Source organism: Trichoderma camerunense (assembly GCF_050948025.1).
Source record: "Trichoderma camerunense strain CBS 138272 chromosome Unknown V8C40scaffold_6, whole genome shotgun sequence".
Classification (NCBI taxonomy): domain Eukaryota; kingdom Fungi; phylum Ascomycota; class Sordariomycetes; order Hypocreales; family Hypocreaceae; genus Trichoderma; species Trichoderma camerunense.
The window spans coordinates 435,051-459,863 of NW_028145364.1; the positions used below are offsets into that span (position 1 = coordinate 435,051).

Sequence of the window (24,813 nt, forward strand, 5' to 3'; positions counted from 1 at the left end):
CTGGCTGGGTTGGTGCTAAGGTAGTGTATGCATATTCCGTTCCATGGAATGGAGCAGGCTAACGAGAGACGGGGGCAACGGATGGGTATTCCGGGTGTGTATTACGGAGTGCTGCTGGTACGAATGATATGGACTGTAATCTTGCGTCTGTTACTGTACTGCTGCTAAAACAGGTACGAGATCATATGGAACAGAGCGTTTATTGCCTCTTAGCCTGTTGGCTCTGGGGCTTATCAATGTCTCATGCTTCGGTCTCGATATTCTGCATGCCCACGCAGCAAACACGCGATAACGATCGTCGGCCGCCTCTCGCCATCCACCTCACGCGCTCCTCGTGCCACCGGCCGCTTGCCCACCTTCAAGATTCTGCCAGAGGTCATCTGTAACATTTAAAATGAGATGCGCGGCACGTGTGGCGACTAGATGCGCAGATGGATGGATGGAGAAGGGCTCCGTCCATGATGCTAGCAGAAGTTGCAGGCCAGCACTGGCTTGACTGGACTACCGCATACCTGCTTCTGGTCGGTGGAGGGAGGCATGCATGCTGCATCATGCATGTCTCAGAACCCAGGGCGGGATGGTGTCAAGTGAATACGGGCATGATTGTCTATCCGGCTCAAACGACTCATCATTCAGGTCCGGTACGGGAGTGCGGGCTAGCATTTTCATGATTGCTGCCGCTCGAGGCGAGAGACATAGTCGCGCCCAGCAAGGAATGGCGTCGCATTAAAATGCTGCCACAATGTTTCAGACTTGCTCAGACACCAGGCGAATGAGAGCAGCGGAGCGGCCAATCTTGAATCCCTCAGCCAGGCCCGGCGATGCATGGTGATGAATGAGGTCAATATTGGTACTAGACTAGCCCCGTGTGGTGGTTCTGCGACACAACCACCACGGCAGAGAATTGTGACGAGCTACTGGCACATCCGTTTCGCCCTGCTTATTGTGATGTCTCTATCCTGGCCGGGGGGCCACCTACTCGAAGCGGGATCTTCTGTCCGTTGCCTCCGGTTATGCAGGTCCAGAGACGCACTGCTTGCAAGCGAGTCAAGAGGAAGAGGCACGGCGCCTGGCCTGGGCGGTGCAGATGCAGCTACAGCAGCTCGTACCTGTACAGTTAAGCCACGGCTAATGCTGCTTTGCTCATCGGACCATGCTTTGTACGGATGCTGTCGAATGTTTGTTCTTGGTGAATCTTCTAGAATGGGAGTTGACGATGGTGGCATCATGAATGTTGGAAGTAGCATCAAATGAACCGTACGTCTCTAAACGACTTACCTTGGCCGCAAGTACAAGATCAAAGCCAAGTTCAAGTCGGCATCCCCTCATCCGGGCTGCGCATATCGTATTACTACTCGTTGTCAAACATTGCTTCACATGATATGTGATTCATCCGAGTCATTGATGTCGAAGACGACACCGCTTTGTGGTCTGTCGTCCTTGTACGCATCGGATCAGCCATCGGCCTCGTCAGCAATCAGCTGTTTGTCTGAGGTGAGGCTGGGCTGAAGCTGCAGCCGGTCGGCGAGTGCATGATGCAGAGCGTTTGCATTGCAGCAGCAGCAGCATCCAAATCCCTTCTTTTAGAAGCCAGCTGTCAGCCCTTATCTTGTGTCGCCAATGACAATTTGCTGTGGTGGGCTGCTGCCGAGGCAGATGGAGACTGGTAGTGGGCGGTCCGGAGGTAGGGAGTACCTTGTGGAGAGACCGCAAATGGCGCTGCGGCTAAGGTATCGGGTACTGATATTCGCAATCAAAGCTCACTTCCAGAACAGACAGAACCCCAGATTTTCCCAGATCTTTGGGCCTTCAGCTCCTCGTACTACGACTAGTGGTAAGTTTAGTGTTAGGCTGTCAATAGTGCCTGGTTGGCAGCTCCCTCGGCCCGCGAGAACCTCAATTATCCCCAGCTCAGCGCTTCCCTTGAGATCAGTTAGCAAGGCAGCGCTTAACGAGGCCAATTGGCCCTGGAGAACATCATCTCCATCCAACGCTGGCGGCTAGCATCTGGCCTTTTGCCCGAATCAAATCACGGCAAATGGCTCGAAACGCGCCCGCGATGCCCTGCAGGGCAGCCTGGCCACCGCTCGCGCCTGGCGGAGATTGAACGTTTCCACTCCAATTTTCGTTGCAATCACAGCGCTGGAGCTAATCAAAATACTAATACTACTCACTACTCGTACCTGCTCGTTACCGTAACCAGATGCGCCGATGCCGATTCAACTATTACGGAGCATCTAACCGGGAAAGCAACGGTCCGTCTGGCTCCCTGGATTCATTTGGTTGGGTTGGGGAACTTTTTCGGTCGATTAATTTTTTTCTCTCTTTCCCTTCTCCCCTCCTACTCTCTCTCCCTCTCTCTCTCTTTTCTCCAATTCCTGGATTCTCACCATCACGCTCCTTTTTTTCTTTTCCTTTTACTTCGACTCTCCCTTCTCTTCTTCTGGCGAAACCTGGTCACCGACTCGACGCTGATGAACGCAATGCAGCCTTGACAAAGGAAACACAACGATTCGACACTCGCCTCCAGGCAGCGGCATAGCCAATCTGCACGGTGGCGTCCAGTTCAACTGCATCCAGCGGCCGCGAGTAGATCCACGTCGACTAAGCTGACCTGTCGTTATAACCTATAATCTATCATCCTTATCATTTTTTACTTCATCTGCCTTCATTGGCTTCTCTGGACGACGTCTCCTGCCTCTCTTCCGACACCCCTGACCGACAGCAAACTTTTGGCGCTTCCGAACACAAGAGGGTGGGCATTCGGCTGAACCGTGCCACAGCAGTCCGGTGGATTAACCGCGAATATCAATCTCAACAAGCGCTGGCCTCCTATCCCAAACAGCTCGCCTCACTTTTTTGTTCAGACCGGGCCCTCTTTTTTCCTCTTTTATTCCCGAGTACTACATGTTGTCGTGTCATCGGGCTGAATTGCTGTGGCTTGGGTATGGGACCACATGCGATATTCAATCCGACGCTCGGCTGCATCACCTTCTCCCAAGAATGGAAAGATGACCCCAAACTCCAACACACCCCCTCCCGGCGCAACAAGCAATAATCACCACCACAACAACAACAACAACATGGCGAACGGCTACTTTGGCCAGACCGCCTCTTTCCTGACCTCTGCGGCGGGCTACATGCGCCTGCCAGCTCTGGCATCAACGGTAAGCCAGCGACATTTTGCATCCTGCATTGTGCATTTGCGTCTGCATCTGCCTCTGCCTCTGCGTCTGCATCGTGCCATTGCGATTGGAGAGAATCACGACTAACCGCGAACCGTGACTCAACAGGGCATTGTCGCCATCCTCACATCCCTCCTCTACTTTAAACAAAAGTGCGTCGAGCTTACTCTTACTCCCCCCCCCCACCGTCCATCGTCGGCGCTGGCGTTGGCATTCCTCCTCCATCGCGGGAATCGAGCTGACAATTCACCGTGCAGGGCGCTCATTTATCCCTCTCATATGCCGCCAAACTCTCGAACCGACATCCCACGACCTACGCAGTTCGGAATCAAGGATTTCGAAGAGCTGGTAATCCCCACAGACGATGGCGAGAAGCTCTCGGCTTACTACATTCGCGGTCCCCGTGGCGGCAAGAACTCGGACATCACAATCCTCATGTTCCACGGCAATGCAGGCAATATCGGTCACCGCCTCCCCATCGCGCGCGTCTTCATCAACATGATTGGGTGCAACGTCTTCATGCTCGAGTATCGAGGATATGGCGCCTCCACGGGCGAGCCAGACGAGGCGGGCTTGGGAATCGACGCCCAGACCGGGCTCAACTACCTGCGCGAGCGAGCAGAGACGAGGAACCACCGGTTTGTTGTTTACGGCCAGAGCCTCGGTGGAGCCGTCAGCATCAAGTTAGTGGCCAAGAACCAGGACCGGGGCGACATTGCGGGCCTGGTGCTGGAAAATACTTTTCTCTCCATGCGCAAACTTATTCCCTCGGTTCTTCCACCTGCCAAATACTTTACTCTGCTGTGCCACCAGGTATGGCGCAGCGAATCCCTCTTGCCGTCCATTGACAAGATTCCCATCTTGTTCCTCAGCGGACTGCAAGATGAGATTGTCCCGTAAGTTTGAACTCTACTCTTTCTTGTCTTCTTGCATTCTTCCTCCCCGGATCATATGATGAACATATCATCCACAAAATCTGAAACCATTCACCTGGCTCTGATTAAAAACCTTTTCATCAAACCCTGAACGATCCCACCCAAAACAACCTTTTTTTCTTCCAAATACGAGTGCCGGATATCAAAAACTGACAAGATATATCTGTCCAGTCCCAGTCATATGACCCAACTTTACAATGTCTCCACCTCCCCCAGCAAGACGTGGAAGACATTCCCTGGTGGCGATCACAACTCGAGTGTGCTAGAGGAGGGTTACTTCGAGGCCATCTCGGAGTTTATAGCTGACGCCCTGGGCAGCAGCGCACCCATCACGGACGGCAAAAGCCAGTGATGGAGCTGCACCTCGCCTTTTCGTGATATAACCACCGTTCAGGCATATATATATCCCGTCCCAGCGGAGCATGGCGATAGCTGCATCAACGGGCCTCTGCAGAAACGCTCTGACGCGTCTTCTTTTTTGCATGCTGACTCCGTACACGCACAGCAGACGCAGCAAATGGGAGATGTCAGATAGATAGAAAAGAGGGCGGCCCGAGGCGAGACAGGCCAAGCGTGTGGGATGTATGTGGTTCCCGTGCCCATGTGACGATAATATTGGAGTGTGTGTGGAGGGAAGAAGCGTCGCGTGATTATACCCAGCCCGAACATCTACATGAGTCTTGTTGTTTTTTTGTTATCTGCATCTTCTTATTACTTGAAGAGGGAGATGGTTTTATTCCCATGTGCAACGAATTTTAAATTTTCGGCTGCTCTACGCAATTTTTTTTTTTTTTTTTGTGCGCATCATATTTTTTCATACACGCACACCTGTGTTTTCTCCACTGGTGAACAAAAAACGACGCGTGTTGCAAGCGATACCTATTATTGGTCGGCTTATTCCTTTTTTTTCTCTTGTTCTCTCTCTGGGATTACTTTTTTTTTCTTTTTATACATCTGCATGATGAGGTAGGTAGCAGCAGCAGCATATATCAGTACATTACGGGTACGACAACGGCCAACAACCAAAAAAAGTAGCGTGGGGAATTTTTTAGAGGTTGGGTTATGGAGATGGGTTATATTTTTGCTTAGGTCCTAGAATTGGGGGGCGGTTTATATTCATAGATGGGATACGGCGTATGAGAAAGAGGATAATTAAATAATTATAATGTTTTTTTGACTTGATATTTTTTGACTTTTTTTTTTTTTTGAGTTTGTTTTCTGAATTCTTTTGGTGGGCTTTATATATATGCATATGCATGTTGTCCACTGCATATCTACAGTACTTATATCCAGCAAGAAGCTGTTTCCAGTTACTTGAGCTCATCAAGTCGGATAAACAGCTTCTAATCAACATACATCACCTTCTTGCCAGTATTTCGATGGGAAATGCTGTTTGATATCCATGGCCAATGCAATACCGCCATGGTGAAATCTCGCAACCCCCTTTTCTATAGAAAACTCCCATCCCCACGCCTAAAATCAACACTCAACATCCCCATCAAGCTGCGCCGTCCAAGACGCGCTCGGCGTCACAGCCTTCTTCTTCTTCAACCCCAGCAGCAGTCGTTTTCCAGATCCGCCGCCCGAGGCCGCCGGCGTTTCCACCTTGACCTCGTCCTTCTTCGCTGCGGCCCGTCCCGCGACGGCGCTCCAGCCCGAGGCATCGCTCTTGCTTATGTCTTCTCTGCGCGAGATGTTCTCGTTATCGTCGACGTGGCAGAGCAGGATGTTACCCGCAACGTCAAGGCGCTTGATTGTGCTTTCAAGACGAGGTTTCATGTTTTGCAGAGCCTGCTCGACGGCGGCAGGCGTGAGGAATGACGAGTAGTGCGCCGTGGCGCGGATGAGAATCTCATCGGAAGGCAAGAATGCCGTCTTGAAGTGAAAGGCCGTCTGGCTTGCGAGGTCGGCGCGAATAGCGGCGTCGACATCTTCCATGGTAAGCCCAAACCGAGGAGAAGTAAGGAGAAATGCATTGAACGGATCAACTATAACAAGCGGGGGAGGAGTCGGGGCTCTCGAGCTGGCAGCGGCAGCGGCAGCTGCTTCTGCTGCCTGTGAGTCTCTAATCTTGACGCACTGCGCCAGAGTCTTGCTTGGTGCAGAGACAAACTTGGCACCTTTCCATACGACAACGTAGCGGTACGGCTCGAGATCCTCGCTTTTGCTCTCCAGCCCGTAATCTTGGGCTAGTACATGCAAAAACTGTCGCTGATGGTTGGGCATCGGCTTATATCTCAGTCGTTGCTCGTTGGGGCTCTTGGAAAAGACCCGGAACTCGCGCTCCTGTGTCTCTGCCCAAGCAAGATTCTCCTTGAAAAGACGAAGGGTTGTGTCCGAGTAGGGAACGTGATCGTTGGCGTGAGAGGCGGGATCAATGTTGAGAGCCGCGGCAAGACGCCTGTTTCTCTCTAAGCGGAGACACTCGTCGTCACATTTAAGCTCGGGACGAGATGGCGTAGGATTGGAGCTGCTGGCGAGACACTTGACGTCCTGTTTACGCAGGCCGCAGGGACAAGCGATGGTCGTCTTAGCTGTACAAGGGGCTGATTCGTTGCAAGCTGTGTAGAATTGGGTTAGAAACTCTTCTGCTCTGCTTTCAGTTGGCTTGGGCTTCATATTGGACTTACGAGTCTGACCATGGCATGGACTCTGGCAAGCATGGTCACAGAATAGTTTTGTCTTGCCGCAGACTTGGCCGCAGGTCTGACTAGAACTGGCACTATCCTCGCACTCTCCTGGTCTATGACATAATTTCCGGCACTTGTGTAATCTAGAAATACCATATCAGTAAATGCCGAGAACCTTGATGGGTAGTTCAACAGAAGCATAAAAGAAACACGTGTCACGTACCCGCACTTCAAGCTCTTCCCGCAAGGTCGACCGCAGTGCGCTGCTTGAAGGTGACAGGGCTGGCTGTGCAGCTTCTCCTTGCCGCAAGCACACCACTTGTCTACCAAGAACGGGCACTTGGGACAAGTTATGTCGTCCATATGGCAGTTATGCTCAACGGGCGGGTGTCCGCAAGCTGGTCGCCTCGGGCAGTTAAATCGACACTCGGGAGCGTGAGTCCCGCAGGGCTGTGGCGGTTGAAGCACCGTTCGACCACAATTGCAACTGATCTCATGGAAAATGGCTTCGGGGCAGCTTGCGCATGCTCCGCGATGGCATATCTGCTGGCAGTCATGGCTGCCGCATTTCAGCGGCCGTCCACACGTCCGGATGCAGATGTGCTCGGCCTCGACGGCAGATTCTGCTGCCGGTCGATTTTTCCTCTTGCTCGCTGCCTGCCTCTCCGCAGCCTTCTTCTCTCCTGGGCAGCAGCGCTCGCCACACTTGTGACGGCCGCAGCTCAGATTCGCCTGGCATGTTCTCATGCACCACGGCTGTTGGACATCTCCCTGATGACAGACGGATGCAGATGTGGTTCGCCCACATCGACATGAAATGTCAATCACCTCCATACAAAATCCACAATCACCGGTGTGGCATTTGGCCTTGCATAGGTGGCCACAAGGGAGGAGCTTTTCACAAACTCTATCACAATGAGGCACCGGATCCTCGCAAGATTGCCTTGGAGCCTGCAGGAAATTCTCAAGAGGCGTCTTGCCACAAGGGCAGTGGGTAACCACGTCGGGGGAATAGGGGCAATGGGCCGGATGCTCATCCTGGGCGTGGCAGGTCGCAGAGCAACTGTGAGTCCCGCAATCGAATTTCCTCTCACAAGGCGTGAAGCAGCTGAAGGAGCCCTCAAACCATGCGGCGTCCTCTACGCTATATGAAGATTGCACATCCTGCCGCTCGAAGCAGGGGATTTTCTTCTCGACACGCCCGCAGTAACACTTTGCTTCAACCTTGAGATCGCAATCTCCACAGAGTCCGGGATGACATGGGTTTGGGCAAAAGTGCTCTCCGCAGGGCAAAAGGTCACCGCAAATCTCCTGGCAGCTCCAACCATTTTCGTAGTCGGTCTCTCTGCACAGCTTCTGCGAGGTGTTCTTCCCGCAAAAGCAAGACTGCGTAGGGCCCACAAGACCACACGGGGGACATGGTCCGGCGTGACATTGAAGGCCGCAAGGATGTGGGCACGTTCCTCGAGGCTTTGAGCACGTCTGTCCACAGGAATGCGGCGGGAGCGATGTGCTTGAGGGCCTCGGGTTGATATCTTTCCCACACCAGCAGTGATACGAGCCCGGTTCATCGGACAGCTTGGAATTACATCCCGGGCATCTCCATAAATTCTCCGGCTGAGACTCTGTTGGCGGCCGGGCAGCATTCTGCTTCATTTGGTTGTGGTACCACTTCTTGGCACACTTGAGATGAACAACTGTCCAACAGACATTGCAGGACCACACGTGAGACTTGCGAAGGACCTCGTCCGTGCACACTGCGCACTCATAGTTTCCATGGCTGATGTCCTCATGAATCCTGGTTCCAAGGTCTGCGGCAGTTGACTTTGGAAGCTTAACCTCCGGCTGTTTAGAGGCCTCAGTCTGCCTTGGCTTGCTAAATGGTTACGGCAATCAGTAACTACTACAAAGTTTACAGATACAAGGTGGTGAGCTGCGTGATTAGGATACTTACGCCCTCGGCAATACTGGCTGACCAGGAACAAACTCAGGAGCTTCCGCACTTAATGAGAGAGCATCTGATGACGCTTCGTCCGCTTCAACGGTGAGGTGGCCGCCAAATCGCCGTGTCGGGCCCGGCTGAGGAGCTCGAGGGGCGCTTTGCCTGGCGCCACCTCGCTCACCCTGCCGCGGCCCTCTTCTGCCGCCTCTTCCTCCGCGAGATGGTCTTGAAGGGTTTGACGATGATGCTGCTTCCTGTTGTGATGGAGCTGCAGTTGGTGTGGAGGGGTTCTCTGAACTCTCGGTCTGTGAGGCTGGCTGCCCTTGAGTTCCTTGAGTGGAACCTGTGTGATGCCCTCGTCCTCTGCCGCCACGACCCCTGCCTCTACGAGCTCGTGAAGCCCCTCTGGAGCCACCTTGCGCCTGATTCTGAGCCTGTGAAGTCTCGCCTTCGGGCATGGTTACAGCTTGAGCTCTGGAGAGAGCTTCCTTGTTGTTGATTTGCGATTTGATCGTCGTGGTGCATGAAAAGTTGGTAGGGCTGAGTGAGAAGACGTATCTGAGTCTGAGTCTCCAAGCTGGGCAATATCGCGCTATCGCACAAAACGACGAGTACTAACAATCCGAACAAATGAAATGCAAAGTGATGAGACAAAGTTGAAAGTTGCGGCGATGCGCCAAACGAGCGCTCGTGGCCTTGATATTGGAAAGATGGAATCTTTGAAATTCATCGAAACTTTGGTGGGTCTCAGTGCCTTGTGTGGCAAAGCGGCAAAGCCTCACGCAACAGCTGCTGACAAAGGCATCGTTTTTGGCTGCTAAGACAAGACGTGTGAGTCACTGAGATTGCGGAGAAGGTAAAATTGGCCAATCCAACCGTCTGTGGTAAATGAAGTTTTCTAAGAGTCATAGACGTAATAGCAGCATGATGGAGTCAGCCTTCCTAATACTGCAACAAGTATCGAGGGGTTTTGTCGTTTGTTGACTCAAATCCAGGGGTGTAATAGTCCTGTGGGCTTATTGCGAGCAACGATTAGGTTGGAGGGTTTGTACTCAATAATCTGCCCTGCATTTCATCTCTCTACACGGAGAATGGGTAAGAATGGGGGCGCTGCGCCAACTGCGGAGTCGATGACTGACCAACAAAGGATTTTTTCTTTCTTTCTTTTTCTTCTCATGGTCCATAGCAGTGAGGTGAAATTGGTAAATTGAGACTTACATGGTAGTTGGCAGTAAGAGGTAAATACTACACCGAGGTGGAGTGGGCGGCTTTATGGTGATGCTACCCTGTAGCTTCATGAAATTTATAAAATGAATCGCACAATCGATCAGTTTTTTGGTACTATGCTGTAAACTAAGGAAACAACTATTCTACACTTCAATTCTGCTATTCAGCATCCCGTGTCGCAAATCATACTGAGTGCTGGACGAAAACAGTTATAGTAGCAGGTGCCGGAGAAATATAGATCCTAATAGTAAATGCTCAAGAAAATATAGGTAGCTATAGTAGCAGATACTTGAAGAAATAGGTGTTTATTTGTATTAAATGAATGACTTTCCCTTGATTTAATGCTCAAATTTCACGCAGTAGCTGTAGTGCTAGACAGTCAACTTGATGTACCAAATAGCTATTCCCTTGAATACCTAAGCATGAGAACATGTCCATACTCCTTGAGAAGAAGAGTATAGAAATTGTTCTCTTCTTCAACCAACATGTATAAGTACTCGTAAGAATAAACGATACAGCTACCCCACGGCAGACGTCAAAACGTCACAAAATTGGGCGCTGCGGGGGAGGCTTCAGTCTAATGCGATATACAGAGTACTATCAAACATGTAGAAGCACTTCAGCTCCGATGTCTTGAAGCCGACTATACCAACACCACTCTAAGTGCAATTTATATCCAATCCTTGAACTAGTTTGCTCTATTAACTACTCACTGCCGTAGAGGTCCTCCACGCATAGGTGTGTACGTCGATGGCTCTCTGGACGACTCTCCAAGAACAATCGTACTCTAGAGAGACCAAGATGAGTCCTGGGCTTTCATACAACGAACCTGAGTGCAATATTGTCTCTCTTCTCTGGCGGTGAGTCCGGTACTATCAATAGCTTCATTTAGTCATGATCAGCAGACGGAATATATTAATGTGGCTTGAGCGGCTGAGACCAATACACCAATAAATGTAGGCTGCATGCCAGCCGCCTTGGCGCACCCCAGGAGAGAACACAAGTATCAAGTAAACTCATGCATGCAACTTGGATTCTCCGAATCCCTTGGCATCCACCGCATCTGGAGGGTGTTGTATTTGTATTACCCGTTTCGACCATGAGTGGCTGTCTGCAGTGTGATAAACATACGGCCAAGTTACGTGAACATGGCCGCGTGCTCTTGGTCATGCAGGGCTGGGCTTGATGTCAAGTGAGTCTATTCGCATTCAATATACTCCTTACAATCTCGGCAGATACGCCACAAAAACCCCCTTTATGACCATGTAATAGACAATTCTAGCCGCTTCTCACTGAAATGACTAGTAGTGTACGAGTATGTATTGCTTTTCCCTGATACTGCTATTACTAGTTGGTCTCGATGCGGTGCTGTAGGAGTAAAAGTAGGGGCAGGGGATTAAAGGGCGGCTGTACAGACTCGCTACACATACTCTGCATTAGCCAGCGCAGAGTAACCCCAGTTGAAGCAGCTTCTCTGGAGTTGACGACTGTTTGGATTCGCTGTTTCCCCCTGTTCGTCACATACTGGGCGTAAATAGTTCTATGCACTGCACTTCGTATCGAGCAATGTTTACAGTAGGTTGCTTTCTCATCGCAGCACGCATCCTCCCCAAAGCGGACAATGTTAAGCCCAATGTGGTGCCGCTGGGTTCAAGACGAGACTCGGGGCGCTCCCCAAGGCAACCATTCACGACGGCGAGGCGCAATTTTTCTGTGTGCTCAGCTGCATGTGCGTACATATCGTACGTGGAGTTTTCGAGTGCATGTAAACGATAACGCAGAGTCGCTGACAGGGGGGGCCAAAGGGCTAGTGTCCTTGTCGCTGGCAAGGATGGGGGGACTGGGACTGCTGATAAGTTCGCAACTCGGTGCGGCTGATGCTCCCCTTGGCTCGATTCGATTCCGCGTGGATAAGAGATCGGCTGGGATGCCCCGAGAGTGGGAATTGGACGGGATGTCGTTGGCGGCATGGCGCAGGCTATTGGTCTGCGGCGAAAAGGCGCCTGGGCTTAGCATCCAATCCCAATACAATAGTATCCACGTCCGAGGCCTTGTATGTACGGATCATGGATGTACGAGTGCTCGTACTTGTACAACCACCGCTTGATCGCTTTTGCCGATACGAGATGCGGCCTGAGCGCCATGCATGAGCATTAGCATGAGCGAGGGCTGGCTCGGAAGAAAATCTCTAGCCCAGGACAGCTCCATTGCCCTTGGCATCACCAGATGGATGGACAAGATGAGAGGCAAGGGCCCGCACTGTCGACACCCGAGGCCTATATTCCACGTGCCTGTGGTTGGTTCTTTCACTTGTAAGGAATCACTGGATACCTGTGAGTGATACGATACGAGCATTGATTATCCAGCATTGCCGAGCATGAAGCCCAGCGGGTGTCGGCCAATAGACGCCCGGAGCATCGAAGGATGTGTATCTGGACCCAAGTCTCGCATCCAACAGTGGGAGCAATAGTAGCATTGAGCTGGCCATGCATGAATTAGCCCTGTGGAATAGCAAATGCTGGGCACTCGTAATGGCAAAGGGAAAAACGGTGGGTGCGAGTGCTCGTATGTGCGTGTCTGCACAAGCAAAAAAAGCAGAAACGAATCAACTGCACCGCCGACTTTTGTGCCTCCGGTGGCGGGGCATTTTTCATGCACGAAGGCATCCAAAGTGGTGGCAAGGAACAATTGAATGTGACGTCTCTGTTTTTGCCCTTCTCCCTTCTTTTGTTTTTCTTTTGTTTCCTTTCTTTTTTCTTGCCCCTGGCAGAATTAGTTTGAACCGGTGCTGACCACTCCGCCAATAGAGTTTTATTGTTGTTTTCTCCAACTAAAACCAAAGACTCGGTGCATTACCAGTTGCCAAGACGGACCGCGGAATCCATTGCCCACAAATAAGCACTTGGCAAGTGTCTGTCATTAAAGTACCTTTGGTCTGCAGAATGAGAGGGGAGCGTCTCCATGTGGTTTGGTTTGGGACAAAGCCAGCGAGCTGGACACTCTCGCTTCCTTGCATTGAACTATTATTACTCCATACTACTAGCAGTACCCGGTAGCAGCCCAGGGAGATGCACAAGTAATACAAAGTATGGAAGATGCACGACAAGACAAGGCCGTGAAAAGTCTATCTGGGCCGGCAACGGGGGGGATCCCTTGCTCAACATGGCAGCCCTTTATGTAGCAGTACGGAATATTACAAGGTACGGTAGCTGTGCGTGTGCGTGTGCGTGTGTATGGCTAGGCTGGTTTGGTTGTTGGATGGTCAGTCGGCTTCCAAGAGCCGGCAAGACACGACAAAATTAGAAATGCTCACAAGTGGCATGACGATTTGCCCTTGAATGCTACTGTACCGCATGTGTACATGTGCTGTACAGTGCTGTAAGTACTTCAATTGCTTGCTTGCTTACATCTCTCAGAGTTGCAACGGCAACGCAAGGGGGAAATACAATGGAAGCCAAGCCAAAACGTGGTGGTGACAAAAACTCAACACCACATCATGTTTCAGGTCTCCCGCAATACATACTTTGTACGCTCTCGCCCTCTCCGCTGATTGTTGCCCGTTTCTGCCCTCAACACTAAGAAATTGGCGTCGACTTGGCTGCCGACGCCGGTCAATCGCACTCGATTTTCCCATCCACACACCAAGCGGCCCTTTTTTAATTTTTTTCGCTGGCTTCTTCCTCGTGCCTTAGTTCAGCCTGAAGAGGGAACTGTGCCTGAGCCACCTCAGCTTCGGCCAATCCCCCACTGGCTAGTCTTATCATGCATGTTTGCAGCCCTCCAGGGGAATCGTTGCTAGACCAAGAGACAAAGTCCGTCAAAAGTCCCGATAGCCAGCCGACGAGCCTCGGTGCGTGCCTCGTAAAAAGTCTATATACGCCGGATTTTCTTGTAAGTCGTTCTTAGCGCTGAGAGAGATCAGGCTCTGAATCCGATCCGTCATATCACTAATAGTAAGAGTAATACGGAGGATTGTTGCTTAGACTTGGAGATGCCCACCAGCGATCCTGGCCACGGGCAGGCTAGGATCTAAGCCTAAGCCTAAACTTTGATTCGCTCCATGTGCCGTGTCAATATTCAAGGGCCGTTGTGGCGCCCAGCACCTGAGGTCATTCCTGGCATCGTGGACCTCAGCCCCACGAGAATATTGAATCGACTGACCCCAATATGAATCCCGGGGGAGACAAGAAGAGACTCAGTCTGATTGCATGCCGCATCTTATCACACACATGCAGACCCAAGCATCTCCGGTGGCTGCACAGTCCCCAGGCAGGCACCCGGATGACCAAATAGTCGTACCACCGGGTTGTTCAGCTGCTGCGTGTGGATGGTAGCATTCGAATCCAGTAATCCTCCTACAGACCTGTGTCCGTACTCGTACATGCACACTTACTCTCCATACATTAGTAGATAGGTGGTGTTTAGGCACCATCCAGCACCGTCCAACAACATACACATTCAATGCCCGATGCACAATGGAGGCCCTGTCCTGTCCCTGGCCGAGCTTGTTGAAGTTGACGCCGTGAGAAACTTCTAGCCAATGCTGCTAAGCACTGCTAAGCTCTGCTAAGCTCTGCTAGTGCTGTGCCTGTATTTGCTAGCACCGCTAGAGCATCGAATGGATGGATGGCCTGGAGTACCGAGCCGTGCCTGGCCTCGTATTTCTGGCGCCAGTTGATGCGCTGTACCTGTGGCCGTACCTGTACTTGTGCCTGGAATATTTTTTCATCTTTCATCCCACCAGCACCATACGAGTAGCGCCGTGATCCAATCCAGCTCCCCCACTAACTACCCGCAGCCTTCTATCGGGACGCTTTGGCTCTTTGCTGGCCTTGCGGGGGTCTGTCTTGGCTCCGGCATTGGAGGCGTTGGTTTTGCTGAAGAGGCGTTCAAGATAAGGTACGATTCGATTCAGTACGATGCCGAAGATGGCGTCTCGTGACCTGGCCTCTCTGTCTGTCTGGCTTCTCCCTGCTTCTTCGGCTGGCTGCAGACTGCTGAAGACGACGAGAACCCGTCTCTGATATCGGCCACTTCCATCTAGCTCAGGCTGCTCGACTCCGGCTGACCGACCCTGGATCGGGACGGGGGGTGTGGCTCTCGCCTGCATACGCGCCCTACTGGATTCTGATTCTGCGTGGATGGACAAACAATTGCTCATGCGTACGGTACGGCGGATCCAGCAACCCTCTGTCTGTGTGAGTGGCTCCTTGTCCCCTGCGCGCGCTTTGCTGGGTAGCCTGGGATGGCATGATGGCCCAGCTCTTGGCTCAGGTTCAACCTACAGTAGGTCGAGACTCGATCCTGGCCGTGTCAACTTGGGAAAACGTATTGCAACGACGCCAAGTCTCCGGCCTGCCGCCTCAGCCCCATTAGTCTCTTTCCCGAGTCCCAGGTAGGCCTCTTCTGTCCCTGGGTCGCCATCGTAGCAACATGTCCTCGCCGAGTACAAGAAGCTGGGGGTTATCCGCAATTGGACGCTGCTGTCCCTCTCTTCTCTCTCTCGTTCAACCCTAAGCCGACTCTCTTTTGGTTTGGGCCTACTACATCACTCGTTCCCCTTGCAGCCTCTTGCCATTGGCGAGAGCCACAACCCGCAACCATGAAGCCTTCTCCGGCGGCTTCGTTCTTGTCGATCTCTCTGCTCTCCCTGACGTCGTGCCGCGCGCAGGAGCTCCAGAAGCGCGCTCTCGTTGCGCCGCCCTCGTTGGACAATGGCTGGACATATCAGGGATGCTACATGTATGGCGTCTTCCTTTAACCTCTTGGCAAACTTTAGCTTGCATTGCCTACTCGTATGCTGACTGGAGCAAAACAGCGATGTTGGACGTACAATCAGCGACGCGTCCTTTACGGATGATGAAATGACCAACCAGGAGTGCGCTACTTATTGCTTTGAGCATGACTTCCCTTACGCCGGAACAGAGTACTTCACCCAATGCTACTGCGGTTCCACTCTTGCAACGGGAGGTGTAAATACTACTGCTACGGACTGCAATGCTCCATGCGGCGGTAACTCGACCGAGGCGTGTGGTGGTCCCGGCCGTCTTACTTTGTATAAGACAGCTGAAATCACAGGTCCTGAGGTCAACCCGGGCCCCGACGGATGGGTGTCCAAGGGATGCTATTCGTAAGTTTTGCGAGCCCTAAGCATGCAGCTAGCCTCAGCACCGAATCTAACCATGCTAACGCATGCTGGCAGTGAGGGCACCACTGGGCGAGCTTTGACGTTTGGTTATGGCGGAGTTGCCAATGCCCAGATGACCGTGGCCGCCTGTACATCAGGATGTAAGGCTGCCGGATATACCTTTGCTGGTGTCGAGTACGGTGGAGAGTGCTGTAAGTGAACCCGACGCCCGCCAAGCGGACCACGCCTCGTGTAACGGGGTGCGGTTATTCGTCTTTTATCGTTCCCCTCCAGATAGCTGACCATTGGTGATCCATTCCGACATGCAGATTGCGGCAAGTCAATCTCCAATGGCGCGCTGCCCGCGACAAGCGGCTGCACAATGACCTGCAACGGCAACCAGACCGAGTACTGTGGAGGACCCGGCCACCTGAACATTTATGGCCTCAATGCCGTCCGGTAAGCAAGCAGAAGCCAGATGATGAAAGAAGCTAGCATGGCGGCGATCCTCTCGTATTGTAGATATGCTAACATGCCTTGTGCAGCGATGGAACTGGCACCACTTCTGCAGCTCAGCCCACCCAGACTGGTGCCTGTCCTGGCCAACCAGCTGTGGTGAGCAAATACAACTGGTACGGTTGCTATACCGAAGGAACAAACTCGCGGGCCCTCGCTGCCAAGACGTATGCAGATGACGCCATGACCTTGGAGAGCTGTGCAACCTTTTGCGTGGGCTACACATACTTTGGAGTCGAGTACAGCCGAGAATGCTACTGCGGCAACTCCTTTGGCGCCGGCTCCAAGCTCACCACTGCATCCGACTGCAGCATGACTTGCAGTGGTGAGGACTGTGAATTCTGTGGCGCCGGTAACCGATTGTCCGTCTACTCTCTCAATGCTCCTGGCACGGGTACCTCATCGGGGCCCGCCGTACCCCCCTCCACCACTTCCGCTACGACGCAGCCGACTGGATTCCCTCAGGGATGGCAGTCTTATGGATGTTACGTGGACGGAGTCAATGGCCGCATTCTTAATACCCAGCTCCCCGACGATGATGACCTGACCCTCGAGTCTTGTGTCCAGTCCTGCGCCTCTCAAGGATATACCATTGCCGGTGCTGAGTACTCCAAGCAGTGCTTCTGCGGTAACAACATCGTCAACGGCGGTGCCAAAGCTGCCAACCAAGGCGACTGCAACACTCCTTGCTCCGGTGACGCTACCGAAAACTGCGGCGGCGGCGGCAGAATGAGCATCATTTCCAAGGGAGCCCCGACGGTCCAGCAGCCTCCTGGACCTATCCAGCAAGTCGGCAACTGGACCTACCAAGGCTGCTACGAAGACAATGTCAACCAACAGCGCACCTTCTTCTGGCAGAACATCTTCGCCAACACCATGACCCCTTCGCAGTGCCTTGACCAGTGTGCCGAATTTGGTTACATGGCTGCCGGCTTGGAGTATGGTCAGGAGTGCTACTGCGGCGACCCTGAGAACATCAAGACCTCTGGTGCTACGAAGAGGCCCGAGTCTGAGTGCGGCGTCCCCTGCCCGGGTAATGCCAGCGCCATCTGCGGTGGTGGTTCTCGCCTCACCACTTACTTCTGGACCGGAACACCCTTTTACTCTTGGAGCTTCCCTGCTGCTGGCACTGCCGCTGCCGGTTCCTATGAGCAGCTCATTGGAGGTGTCTGCATCCCTCTGATGACCACACAGTCCATCACTGGCAAGGTTACCTTCCTTGAGAAATGGGGCACTGGTGAGCCCAACTCTACCGGTGCTTATGAGCTCGACCTATCTCTCGTCAACCAGTACCAGCTTGCATGGCGAGAGATGCACGTCAAGACCGACATTTTCTGTGCTGGAGGTGTCACTCTTCCCGACAAGGCTGGTCGACAGCTTACTGTCGGAGGATGGTCTGGTGATTCCACCTATGGTGTCCGTCTGTATACCCCTGACGGCTCCCCTGGTGTCAACGGCACCAACGACTGGCAAGAGAACGTCGACATTCTGAAGCTCCAAAACGGCCGCTGGTATCCCACCGCCATGAACATGGCCAATGGTTCCGTGCTCGTCATCGGTGGTGAGACCGGATCCAACAGTGCTCCTGTCCCGACTCTCGAGATTCTCCCCTTTACCGGCACGGCACCGCTCTACATGGATTGGCTGGAGCGTACCGACCCCAACAACTTGTACCCCTTCTGCACTGTCCTTCCCTCTGGTGGTATCTTTGTTGCCTACTGGAACGAGGCTCGTATCCTGGATGAGAACACTTTTGCCACCATCAAGACTCTGCCCAACATTCCTGGTTCAGTGAATGACCCTCTTGGTGGACGAACCTACCCCCTTGAGGGAACCGCAGTCTTGTTGCCCATGCACGCCCCCTTTACTGATCCTCTCAACGTTCTCATCTGCGGTGGTTCTACCGATGGTGCCTCATATGCTATCGATAACTGCGTGAGCACCTACCCCGATGCTGCAAACCCTACCTGGGCTCTTGAGCGCATGCCTTCTCAGCGAGTCATGCCCTGCATTGCTCCTCTTCCCGATGGCACGTACATTATCATGAACGGTGCCCACCACGGTGTTGCTGGATTCGGTCTTGCTACTGACCCCAACCTGAACGCTCTCCTCTACGACCCTCAGAAGCCCCTCGGCTTCCGTATCACTGTCATGGCGAACACTACCGTCGCTCGTCTGTACCACTCTGAGGCCATTACCCTCCTGGACGGTCGCGTGCTTGTCACCGGCTCTGACCCGCAGGATGATGTCAACCCTGAGGAGTACCGTGTCGAGACTTTCACCCCTCCTTACCTGAAGAGCGGCAAGCCTCGTCCATCGTTCACCATCACCAACAAGGACTGGGGCTACGATAAGCCCATTACCGTCACCCTTGGTGCCGCTGCTCAAAATGGCGCTATCCAGGCCTCTCTGCTTGGTGCCGTCACCAGTACTCACGGCAACTCCATGGGAGCTCGTACTCTCTTCCCTGCCATCTCCTGCGCTGGCACCACTTGCACTATTACTTCTCCCCCATCCAAGTACATTGCTCCTCCGGGATGGTACCAGCTCTACATTCTGGACGGCGGAATCCCCGCCGTTGGTGTATACGTCCGCATTGGCGGTGACCCGGCCCAGGTCGGTAACTGGCCCAAGGGTACTGGTTTCACCACTCCAGGTGTTTAATTGACTTGTTGGATTGTTTTATTTTTTCTTGTTTTGGATATGACGGGTATTTTTAAAGCTACTACTTTAATGTAGAAACTTAGGTGAAGGGAATGTGGGAATTAGGCTTGTCTGTATTGCAAAGGCAACCCCATGGTAATAGAATTGGGAACGGGGAAAAGGGCCACAGAGAGACAAAACAAGAATAATATACCCAAAGAACATTACTTTGTCGCTTGTCATGAAGAGTGTCATTCGACGTAAAGCTTTTGTTTTCTTCTATTCTTTTCTTCCCGGTTTCGTCAAGACGGTAGCTATGAGGTTGATGGGGAGCTTTGTTAGGATAGGTCGTTTTATGAATGAATGAATGCAAATTATCATAATTCTTCTTCGATACCTGTTTTGTGATGTTGTTTAGCTCCGATGTAAATGAGACGTTGTATACCTTGGTAATTGTAGTTTATAGTCGTGTTCACATTTCCCCCTGGGTTGTCGTATATCGGATTTTGTATTGAGTAAACGCTGTGCCAGCTCCCCGGTGATTGCCTGAGCTTGCAATGCCATGACAGGATGCAAGGAAAGCCTCTTCTCGATGCCTATAATGAGGTAGTAAATACCCAGCCCTTCAAATGTCTGCCATTATTTCTACTTTCTGCTACTATCGCTATTTTTTTTTTTTCAATAACATCTACTACTGTGGCTATGCTGCTCTAGCTTCTGGTATTGTTACTTATTAGGTACTTAGTTATGTAGTCTCAAATATGAGATATGAGATGCTGTATAGCAGAGTTGGGGTGCTGGCTAGTATTTTCCTTCTATTGGAGTAATCCTGCATTCCGTACCTGAATTGGGGGCTGCATAAGAATCGGTACCGTTGTGCTTATTCTACTTTCTTGTTGCATACCACATGTTTCGTCAATTCATCAAATGAATCAGTTCATAAATAGTGGACTATTTTATCATCCAATTACACAAAATTATAATCAAATTAAGCATACACTGCACCTACAAGTGAGGTAACAATTGATAGCAGATACCTGATGTCGTATCTCGCAGGCCGCGAAGCACGTGACCCGCATGCGATCTTTCTTCGGCCTCCAAATTTCGGCCGACATGGGTAAAATCAACGCCGCTGACAACGAAACTGAGATCGGACTTTTCTCGCCCTCCAACAAACCCCTTCAAAGAAAAATAGCCTCAGCGGCCAGTCCCAGCGTCCCTTTTCGCGTTCCCGAAACCCATCTCTTCGTCCATCGTCTTCCAAAATGGCTGCCCTCGCAAAGGCCATCAACGCCAAGATCCGGTCCAACCCGATGCTGAGCTATGTCTGCACGACTCGTACGTGTCAACGCTTCGCGAGTTTCTTTGTCTTTCTTTTATCGGAGCCTAAAAAAAGACGCCTGGGTGCGCGGCAGTGAGGGGGAAGCTGTTTTTTGGCGATAAATCGCGCCTAAAATGCTTCTTGCTTGACTTCTTGCCTCTGTCATCCTCAAGGAGCAAGCCCTATCGCCGAGTACCCAGGCGATCTCGAACATGTTGGTTCCCGAGGAAGCCATAAGCTAACACTACTCGGCCAATAGACTTCTGGGGACCTGTATCGAACTTTGGCATTCCCATTGCCGCCGTCTTGGACACTCAGAAGAGCCCTGATCTGTAAGAAAGCTCACCCTGCAGCTTCCGCCGATACCGGCCCGTTTTGCTAATCAACTCTCGTTTTCGTCCGTATTAGGATCTCCGGACAGATGACCGCCGCGCTTTGCGTTTACTCTGCGACTTTCATGCGATACGCCCTAGCCGTTTCCCCCAAAAACTACCTTTTGTTCGGATGCCACGTCGTCAACTCGGCGGCGCAGCTGACCCAGGGCTACCGATACCTGTCATGGCACAAATGGGGCGGAAAGGAGAATGCTGCGCTGCAAGCTGGTGTTGAGGCTGGCAAAGAGACGGCTCCTCTCAAATAAGCAATATCGAAAAAGGGGAAGCTCTGTTTTGAGCAAATGGGACTGAGATAATTTAACAGATGGATGGCGTCACGTGGGAGAAGGACGTTGTTCGCGGTATGATACCGCAGTGGGGGACCGGGGTCGATGAGAGGCTAATTCGAGGAGTTTGCATCTTGAGACTTTGGGGTTTTCAGTGACTTATAGACTCTCTCTTATGTGCTGAAGATTTTTGTACTCGTAGCCGTTGGGGCCATATGCTTGTTTCTCTGGATGCTTTTGTTGAAGATATTTTGAGGGCTGAGGGAGGTCGGACAAAACAGCAAGGCTGGATAATAGAAATGGATCAATACTTGCAAAGAGCGTGGACGCAGCATGAAGTGAGATGAACGTTGATTCTTTTTAACAACATTGTATTGAGTAGTTCTAGAGTCAGCATGTGATAAACACGTGGTTTTGTGCCTTGCATTACCTGTACTAAGCCATAAGTGGTGGTCAGACATCGATCCGTGGACAGTTTCAAGCTCAAAGTCGGAGACAATCACGGCATCGCTTTGGGGGAGGGCCTCTTAGCTGTGTCGTCTGATATCTCCAGGATAGGCAAAAGGTGTGTTGCCCTGGTAGGCATAGTTAGAGTAGCTGCTTTTGGGGCATTTGCGTCATGTGGGCCGAATCTACAGTGACAGCAGTGGCTGACATGTTTCGTTTCTGTCTTCTGGAAAAAGAATTATGATTTTGAGGTGGAACATCCCGAGTCCCTATGACGGAAGCAGAGGGTACATTTGGAAAAGTACATCATTGGATGCTCGGGACTTTCCAGCAAGCTGCACCGAGGCTATCCTCTTTTAACCGGGGTTAAGAAACCGTGACAAAGGATATTCGCTATGAGGTATTACAATGGGATTGACGTATGATGGAAGTAGGCTATTTGAGCATCTAACCAATCAAGGTTGGTGGGAATGACGGATGTTTGGTGGAATGATTCATGTGTTGCTGTTGAGACGAGCACGAGCAGGGCTGGAGATGTGTGTGTGTACACATGGATACAGGAGTAATACAGGAGAAATACGAAATGGGTCACGTCTCACGAGATGAGAAAAAAAAAAATTCATCAACTTGGAATTGCCAGATTGTCCAATGCCATGACCGAGCCAAGAAAACCGATTTCGGTGACTGTGAGTTATGAATAATTCATGACTTCAGTTATACGTTACATAGCTACGTTGAAGCTCAATGGAGTATCCGACGTCGGAGAAATTTCGCTCTCTCTTTTTTTCCAAGAGGCTATTTTACAATCTTGACTCCATCCGAAGAGGAATAGTTTAGTACAACAATGGAAATTGCTAAGATGCAAGGGCGGATATGATTGCCATTCGCTCGATGTGTTTCGATTTAGGCGACGGGATTTGTCTTGGGGGGTTGAGATAACCAGGCGCGCTAATCGGCCCTGCTGGCTATCGGCTATGGCTATGATGATGTGCGAGCGGGAGAGGGAGAGGAAAAAAAATCTTCAACTACAGTGACCTACTAGATCCCCAAGTTCTGTCACGGCCCAATAAGCCGACTCAGGGCGCCCATTTTACTCACCTCCACCGGCGCTAGATGGCGATATCCAGATGGCTGAAGGGTAGTGCAAAGTCGGCTTCATGCGCCGAACTCGAACTAGGCGGGGGTGCCTCATTCGTCAGCCCGAGTTGGGGGGAGACCGTGAGATGCAACCCGAGATCTATCTAAAAGGGCCCCCTTTATTTGCACACGGAGTACATGCTGCAAGATGTGCCGCCCATGAAAACTAGATCGGCCCTTGGAAGTTGGAACTACCTGGGAATACGGGGGTCCTGAGATGCGACGGATCCGAAGACGGATCCCCCAGCAAAAACACCCTCGGGCCGGCGTTACGATACCAATTACGTTTTACGGGCACTTCCTCCGAGCCGAGCAAGAGATGGTGACCAACAGGATGACACGGCGCGGCTACAAGCGAAATGCTGGCACAAACGGATGATCATCACGCGGTACTGGCGATAAATGATCGGGCTGGGACGAAGTGAAGTCGTGTCGACATTTCCCGAATATCCCATGCTGAAAGGCATCAGCCGCGTCTAGGCGAGCTTTGCTCGAAAACCAATGGTGCTCTGATCCTCGGTAAAAGGGCATCAGATGAGAAAGCAAGACGCACGACGCACGACGCACGACGCACGACGCACGACGGAGAGAGGGGTTTGTCCCAATGGGCGAAAGGCAGAGCCGGGATTGGTGAGACGTACGTAGAGCGTAGGTGGTCATCTCTAGTTAACAGAGTTCATGCACGAAGATCCAGATCCAAAGTGCTTGCGGTGCGGTAAGCACTTCTAGCTCCGGGCGTGCTACGGTAGATACGGTACAGTACAGCTCGAGAAAGAGAAAAAAATCCCCCAAAGACACCTACTAGAGACTGCGACAACGGCGGCTGATGCCATGTTGCCTCAAAGCTCCATCCATCTTAGCAAGGCCAGGCCTCTTCTTTCTTGGCTCTCTCGGTGGATACGAATCTGGTTAATGTAGCATCTCGCACCGTCCGCTAGGCCGGGTACTGCGCAGATTTAGTTAATCCAGGACAGCCGCAGAAAAAAAGCAGCACAGGCAATCCCGCTCTGGGGACTGAAGCTTAATATAACAGCGCCAAACTTGTAAGAGGCTGCGTTATCCCGGCGGGCTGATTGGCCAGAGGGAGAGGCTCCGCCCGTTTGAGCTGGAATTTGGTCGAGCTAACGGTGATACAAGTTGGTTTTAGTTGGTAACGATCCAAGCTTAGGGCCCCCATCTGGCGGGAGGAAAATCTGGTATGTAATGGGAATGACTGCACCATGGCTTTGGTAGGGCATGATAAGATGAGGTGAGTGTAAGAAGAGGAAGAAGAAAAGACCAAGTTACGAAGAGAGAAAAAATTGTCAAGAGCCATTTTCGAGACACACCCTCAATTGCCACATCCAATACTCCCTCTGTATGTAGTTTTTTTTCCTCTTGGCTTCGGGTAGGCGCAGTTTGGTTTGACAGACAGCTCCCCCTCATCTCCAGTACTGTACGTCTGCTTTCAGCCAAGCCTCTTGGTAAAACAGCATGTTAAACACCAAATGTCTGTCCTGCTCCTTGTCTCACCGACAGGTCCATCAGCTGACGAGGCGCCATGGAAAAAGCTGAGACAAGACACTTGCTTGCTTGATCCTTTTGTCCATCCAACGCCGTGCCGTTGCCGTCCATTTTGCTCCAACGCCGTAGCCGCCATATTCCCAGATTTCCTGCCCCCCCTCCTTACACCTTATACCGCCAATCTTGGCCCAGGTTGAACGAGGCACTACAGCGAATAACGTAAGGATGCATCTGCCCCAGGCCATGTGTTTGCATGGGCGAGCCAGAGTGGACTAGGTGAGAGTGTCTGTGTCACATCACGTCAGGATGGTTGGCGTCTCAGTTGCTTGCGCTCGGTCCACTCTCGCTCCTGCTCGCGCTGGCTCGGAGATTTTGGCTCTGGCTTGCCGCGGGAGATCAAGATCAATGCTATCCATCCATTATTGATTGCAGCGGCGGTGCTCCTCTGTTGTTCTCCTCATTCCTTGCCCTGTTGGATATATGTACACATCTCTAGGCTTAGTTAGCAGAGTCATTTGATGCTTGGATTACCCAAGCTT

At 51.8% G+C, this 24,813-nt stretch overlaps 6 protein-coding genes across 6 annotated transcripts; 4 read left to right on the plus strand and 2 right to left on the minus strand.

The window, feature by feature from the left end:
- Positions 1-1,383: 1,383 nt before the first annotated feature.
- On the plus strand, positions 1,384-2,104 carry V8C40DRAFT_186959 (uncharacterized protein). Its single transcript, XM_083211809.1, has one exon. The coding sequence runs from the start codon at positions 1,621-1,623 to the stop codon at positions 2,002-2,004; it is 384 nt and encodes a 127-aa protein (XP_083074742.1). The 5' UTR covers positions 1,384-1,620; the 3' UTR covers positions 2,005-2,104.
- Positions 2,105-2,750: 646 nt separating this feature from the next.
- On the plus strand, positions 2,751-4,633 carry V8C40DRAFT_187016 (Alpha/Beta hydrolase protein). Its single transcript, XM_083211810.1, has 4 exons — positions 2,751-3,167; positions 3,294-3,337; positions 3,443-4,081; positions 4,292-4,633. The coding sequence occupies exons 1-4, from the start codon at positions 2,958-2,960 to the stop codon at positions 4,470-4,472; spliced, it is 1,074 nt and encodes a 357-aa protein (XP_083074743.1). The 5' UTR covers positions 2,751-2,957; the 3' UTR covers positions 4,473-4,633.
- Positions 4,634-5,223: 590 nt separating this feature from the next.
- V8C40DRAFT_240580 (uncharacterized protein) lies at positions 5,224-9,866 on the minus strand. The gene is made up of 5 exons (XM_083214830.1): positions 9,569-9,866; positions 8,705-9,506; positions 6,974-8,626; positions 6,751-6,893; positions 5,224-6,681 (listed from the first exon to the last, which is right to left on the minus strand). Exons 2-5 carry the CDS (start codon positions 9,148-9,150, stop codon positions 5,600-5,602), a joined length of 3,324 nt encoding a protein of 1,107 aa, XP_083074744.1. The 5' UTR covers positions 9,151-9,506; positions 9,569-9,866; the 3' UTR covers positions 5,224-5,599.
- A 5,435-nt stretch (positions 9,867-15,301) lies between these two features.
- V8C40DRAFT_187078 (glyoxal oxidase N-terminus-domain-containing protein) lies at positions 15,302-19,266 on the plus strand. Its single transcript, XM_083211811.1, has 5 exons — positions 15,302-15,661; positions 15,738-16,049; positions 16,122-16,258; positions 16,376-16,505; positions 16,592-19,266. Exons 1-5 carry the CDS (start codon positions 15,522-15,524, stop codon positions 19,224-19,226), a joined length of 3,354 nt encoding a protein of 1,117 aa, XP_083074745.1. The 5' UTR covers positions 15,302-15,521; the 3' UTR covers positions 19,227-19,266.
- A 1,072-nt stretch (positions 19,267-20,338) lies between these two features.
- Positions 20,339-21,608, plus strand: V8C40DRAFT_240593 (pyruvate transporter MPC1). The gene is made up of 3 exons (XM_083214831.1): positions 20,339-20,543; positions 20,786-20,858; positions 20,935-21,608. Exons 1-3 carry the CDS (start codon positions 20,471-20,473, stop codon positions 21,164-21,166), a joined length of 378 nt encoding a protein of 125 aa, XP_083074746.1. The 5' UTR covers positions 20,339-20,470; the 3' UTR covers positions 21,167-21,608.
- Positions 21,609-24,244: 2,636 nt separating this feature from the next.
- Positions 24,245-24,778, minus strand: V8C40DRAFT_240598 (uncharacterized protein). The gene has a single exon (XM_083214832.1). The coding sequence runs from the start codon at positions 24,517-24,519 to the stop codon at positions 24,295-24,297; it is 225 nt and encodes a 74-aa protein (XP_083074747.1). The 5' UTR covers positions 24,520-24,778; the 3' UTR covers positions 24,245-24,294.
- Between the last annotated feature and the right edge of the window lie 35 nt (positions 24,779-24,813).

Coding starts and splice junctions, on each gene's coding strand:
- V8C40DRAFT_240593 (XM_083214831.1), top strand. CDS start 20,471: ATGGCTGCCCTCGCAAAGGCCATCAACGCCAAGATCCGGTCCAACCCG. Junction 20,544..20,785: donor GAGCTATGTCTGCACGACTC/GTACGTGTCAAC, acceptor CTCGGCCAATAG/ACTTCTGGGGACCTGTATCG. Junction 20,859..20,934: donor ACTCAGAAGAGCCCTGATCT/GTAAGAAAGCTC, acceptor CGTCCGTATTAG/GATCTCCGGACAGATGACCG.
- V8C40DRAFT_187016 (XM_083211810.1), top strand. CDS start 2,958: ATGCGATATTCAATCCGACGCTCGGCTGCATCACCTTCTCCCAAGAAT. Junction 3,168..3,293: donor TGCCAGCTCTGGCATCAACG/GTAAGCCAGCGA, acceptor GTGACTCAACAG/GGCATTGTCGCCATCCTCAC. Junction 3,338..3,442: donor CTCCTCTACTTTAAACAAAA/GTGCGTCGAGCT, acceptor TTCACCGTGCAG/GGCGCTCATTTATCCCTCTC.
- V8C40DRAFT_187078 (XM_083211811.1), top strand. CDS start 15,522: ATGAAGCCTTCTCCGGCGGCTTCGTTCTTGTCGATCTCTCTGCTCTCC. Junction 16,259..16,375: donor CGAGTACGGTGGAGAGTGCT/GTAAGTGAACCC, acceptor TCCGACATGCAG/ATTGCGGCAAGTCAATCTCC. Junction 16,506..16,591: donor TATGGCCTCAATGCCGTCCG/GTAAGCAAGCAG, acceptor TGCCTTGTGCAG/CGATGGAACTGGCACCACTT.
- V8C40DRAFT_240580 (XM_083214830.1), bottom strand. CDS start 9,150: ATGCCCGAAGGCGAGACTTCACAGGCTCAGAATCAGGCGCAAGGTGGC. Junction 8,627..8,704: donor CAGCCAGTATTGCCGAGGGC/GTAAGTATCCTA, acceptor GTAACCATTTAG/CAAGCCAAGGCAGACTGAGG. Junction 6,894..6,973: donor GGGAAGAGCTTGAAGTGCGG/GTACGTGACACG, acceptor TGGTATTTCTAG/ATTACACAAGTGCCGGAAAT.
- V8C40DRAFT_186959 (XM_083211809.1), top strand. CDS start 1,621: ATGACAATTTGCTGTGGTGGGCTGCTGCCGAGGCAGATGGAGACTGGT.
- V8C40DRAFT_240598 (XM_083214832.1), bottom strand. CDS start 24,519: ATGGCCTGGGGCAGATGCATCCTTACGTTATTCGCTGTAGTGCCTCGT.